The sequence below is a fragment of the Diaphorina citri genome, unplaced genomic scaffold, assembly GCF_000475195.1.
Source record: "Diaphorina citri unplaced genomic scaffold, Diaci psyllid genome assembly version 1.1 scaffold2613, whole genome shotgun sequence".
Lineage (NCBI taxonomy): Eukaryota > Metazoa > Arthropoda > Insecta > Hemiptera > Psyllidae > Diaphorina > Diaphorina citri.
In genome coordinates, this window is record NW_007380031.1 from 19586 (window position 1) to 24338 (window position 4753).

At 40.2% G+C, this 4753-nt stretch overlaps 1 protein-coding gene across 1 annotated transcript; it reads right to left on the reverse strand.

Moving 5' to 3' along the window:
• Positions 1-2131: 2131 nt before the first annotated feature.
• On the reverse strand, positions 2132-3199 carry LOC113471556. Its single transcript, XM_026830797.1, has one exon. The coding sequence runs from the start codon at positions 3197-3199 to the stop codon at positions 2228-2230; it is 972 nt and encodes a 323-aa protein (XP_026686598.1). The 3' UTR covers positions 2132-2227.
• Between the last annotated feature and the right edge of the window lie 1554 nt (positions 3200-4753).

The window sequence follows — 4753 nt, forward strand, 5'->3', positions numbered from 1 at the left end:
ACAACATCATTATGAATTACTAGCCTATAACCACCGCCATAAAAATATGAACCTGTGTACAAAATTTCAAGTTTCTACGACTTACCGTTTAGACGCCAACCTCTTACAGACAAACAAACAAACAGAAAATCTCTCTTGTTAATAAGATTTAATTTCTTTCTTTCCTGAGTTTTTGATAAATCTGAAGCCCTGTTACCTGTAGTTACATGATATCCAAACACTGATTTTTAATCATTTATGTTTCTGAAGATGCTCTTATTGTTGCTACTGACGCCGGCAATAACACTACTCCAATTCAAGCTCCATGTAAGCCACTACTCCTTAAGATGCTCTTTGATCTTGAATCTTGCAGTCATGAAGATACGGAAAAGGCATTTCAACGCGATCATTAGTGCCCGTTCCCAATTGTCGTGAGTTTCATCCGATTTTTTTCCGAATTTCCTGGAGGTAATGTAATTTAAATAAGATCGTTCCCACTACACACAACACGATTTTTCTCCGGACCTTGTAGGCAATGCAATCTAAACGACAAGTGGGAACAGGCCTGTAGGGTGTCTGGAGGTGCCTCCTGAATTCTGATTGGTCAAGGTTTCTACATAGTGGAGGAGGAGGCAGTGTTGTCAGACGTTCATCACAAATGAGTTTCGAGTGCGGGGGGAGGGGAACACCTTAATGTGTACCTTATGTACAGTTTATTGTATACACCTTCATGTAAACTCTAGAATCTAGACTAAATCATAAAAACTACTTCAAAGCTCTTGGTGTTTCCTAGATTAAAATTAAGCCACCGGTGATCGCACGTTTAATGCACTACTTCAAAAGGGATCAATGAAATTGAATAGGGTTGTGCTTGGTTTGTATCCGTATCCGCATGGGTGACCATCTGGGTTATCCCGGGTTGCGAGATTTTCCCGGTCCCACTCAGGGTATGTTTTGTTGTGTTTAAAAGATGAGTGTTTCACCGCTGTTTTTTATTTCATAACAATGAAACAACTGCTACGTTAGACGCATGTGGTCTGTGTCGTAGTATGCCCATCCCGTAGTATGCCTCTCATCAGATGGGCGAGAAGAGACACAATACGTCCCATTTAGGTGCTGGGTCAACACGAGAACACCAGAAAGTAACCCGTTGAAATATTTGCAATCGAAAAACGAGGTGAGGTTAATGTGAGTAGGCGCGTAGCTTGTCACCCAATGGACGGTAAAACCCACCGTCACTTGAAACTTTTGCACTTCTACAGTGATGTTAAACGAAAAGCGAAGTAAGACCAGCCACCCACTATCAGGTAGACCTGACAGATACACCTGATCAGGTCCGCCTGTCAGGTCTACCTTGAGGTTAATTTGAGTAGGCGCGTAGCTTGTCACCCAATGAACGGTAAAACCCACCGTCACTTGAAACTTTTGCACTTCTACAGTGACATGAGGTTAATTTGAGTAGGCGCGTAGCTTGTCACCCAATGAACGGTAAAACCCACCGTCACTTGAAACTTTTGCACTTCTACAGTGACGTTAAACGAAAAGCGAAGTAAGACCAGCCACCCACTATCAGGTAGACCTGACAGATACACCTGATCAGGTCCGCCTGATCAGGTCTACCTGATAGTGAGTGGTTGGCGTAACAGATTTATTCCTCTGTTGCAGACTCAGTAGCACCATCTCCCGACCTGAAGAAACCTCTGCGCCTAGAAGCCCTACCTGACTTGAAGGTTCCTGACAAGAGACGAAAAGGTTCTCTCAACCTGAACAAAATGGATGTCTTGTGTGATAGTGAGTGGTTGGCGTAACAGATATGTTCCTCTGTTGCAGACTCAGTAGCACCATCTCCCGACCTGAAGAAACCTCTGCGCCTAGAAGCTCTACCTGACTTGAAGGTTCCTGACAAGAGACGAAAAGGTTCTCTCAACCTGAACAAAATGGATGTCTTGTGAAACAGCTAAATCTTATCGAAGAAAAGAACTAGTCTCGTTCCTGAAAGTGAAGTCTGTGTAATAGGTATGGAAATTGTACTTTTTGCTCAAAAACAAATTATTTAAACAATAAATTAGTTTTGTCCCAAATCCTAGGTTCAATGGAAAGCTTTGGATCTCTGACTTTTGTAAGACATTGGAAAATAAAATGCTTTTACGAGTTAACGTTTCTAAAACAATTGATCATGATAATTGTATTTTATTTTCATTATTACTTGGAATTTAGCTTCTCAACTCCCTTGTGTTCTGTGGTTAGGTCACTTATCTCCACCTACATGCTTGATATCTTCCGCCATACTCTTAACATCATCAGGCACAGTATAGTCATGTGCTTTCTTGTAAGCTTCCACTAGACATTCCCCCGGGTATACACAGTAGCAACCTTTGTCATATTCACCAGGTGGACACTCAGCCTTTACAAACTGTCCAGGGGGTACAAAGCTCCCAGTGTAGATGGTACGTCCACTCATAGGTATACAGGGTTTCACATAGCCAGGTGTACACTTGGGTATGCGAGGTCCTGGCTTGTTGGGGAGATAGCTGGTCCTGTACACGGTCTCCTTAGGGAATGGTTCACAGGGTTCTAGTACTTGTGTCGGGCGGTAGGAGTGAGGGGGGTCGATACACTTGAGATCAACAGGTGTATAGGAGAGTCTGTGTGTCGTGCGATGTGCCATGGGTGTCTCAGGCAGTCCTATGTTCTCGAGATATTTGTAGGGTCGGGGTGGTTGGATAGGTTTGGGTGTGTAGTCGTGCTGATGGGTGGTCAAGTCTTGCATAGGGCCGCGACCCTTCAGGTTATGTTCATGTGGGTAGTACCGCTCGGAACGTTCAGGGCAAGGAATAGGGCCGTAGCTCATGCGATGTGTTGTGTTTGGAGAGAAAGGGCCGCAGTTAGTAAGGTTGGATCGCGGAGGGCCACCCTTTGGCCGGCAGTTCCGCCGTGTCTCACAGTCTATAGGTTCGTATGATCTCTTATACACTGTGTCTGTAGGGAAGTTCTCTGTAGGTGGAACATACATGGAGCTCGGCTTGTAGGATTTGGGCTTCTGAGGCTGAATATATTTGAGAGGGACCTCACCCTTGATATAATCCTTACAGCAACACTCACCGCCATACTTGTGATCTGCAGGCCATTTGAGTTGCTTCAGTTGAGTCTCGACCTGATTAATATCAATAGACTGGGTGTCAAGCCCTGGACCAGGCTGGATAACATCACCGGTTGCCATTGCCATATTAAATAAAAAAAAAAATAATAACACACAACAGCTTCTGAAAATTTATTACCAAAATATACAAATTTAGTCGGAATAACAATTTAATTTAAATCTTCGCTATTCATAATTATTATAATTTGGTTTTCCATAAATAAAACGAAGAAACTGGTTCTATTTTTGAACAACACGAGTGCCCAAATTCATATTCCCTTAACGATTGAGCTAATCGAATCCGTAATCGTAATACTAATAATATGATAGCTACCGTAACTAGTATACTTCCTGTACGTGCATGGCTCCATTTACATATAAATGGGAAAAGTTAGTCTTTACCTTGACCCAAATAATGGGAGTGCACCCTATCTGTGTATAACCATTGACTGATTTATTGGAAAACAAGAGCTGTAAACACCGAAGAGGAAAAAAATAAGTCAATGGTACAACCAACAAATACACATAAAATGTAAGTTTGATTCCTTGTGAAATTGTAATTGTATCAATAGATATTTTTATAATGAACATGAAACGTTGTTAAACTTCTTTGACATTGAGTGACAATTTCAATACTTGGTAAAACTTTTTTTTTAACATTCAACAGAACAGAACACTGAAATGCTATATCGTGCTATACACGTTATATTTCTTGGTGAAAAGCCTTTGAACTGAACATTCAACAGAACAGAACACTGAAATGCTATATCGTGCTATACACGTTATATTTCTTGGTGAAAAGCCTTTGAACTGTAATTTCAATACTTGGTAAAACTTTTTTTTTTACATTCAACAGAACAGAACACTGAAATGCTATATCGTGCTATACACGTTATATTTCTTGGTGAAAAGCCTTTGAACTGTTTCATCTTAAAATCTGTGAATTAAAAGAAATAATTATTATAATTTCTCCAAAAGTTTTACTTTACGCGGCGGGTTTTTGTGAAAGTCAGCCATAGTTGGATCAAGAATTAGAAATTTTAGTTAACATGGAAAATAAGTGTTTCATCACCATTTTTATTCCGTAAACTTCTACATAAGACTCGCTGTCTGTATCGTAGCATGTCCCTCATGAGACTCAAAATACAAAGAATAAATTCTGATAAATAGGTAGTTAACGCATAATATAATTTCTTCTTAAAAGTGCAAATGCCACAGTGTAAAATGTATAACATTATGTACAGACCTAGGCTCTTGCCTAATAGTAAACCCCAAAAAAACACTTCGTGTTAAAAAATTAACGTCAAGAGTTACCCTCCACAAAAAAGTACTGATATAAAAAAAGACGTCAATGTGGGACCTCCCTTCTACATTAGCTCTTCTAAAGAAAATATTGACAGCAGTTGCTTTCACGGAAACTATGTGAGTACCTATTTGCTCAAACTATAGGATATTTCACAAAATTTGCCCGACTGATTTGAAACTTTAAGAATAACTTAAACCTAACTGGTAATATGAACAGGACGAATCGATTGACAGCAGTTGCTTTCACGGAAACTATGTGAGTACCTATTTGCTCAAACTATAGGATATTTCACAAAATTTGCCCGACTGATTTATTAAATCCCAATGCCA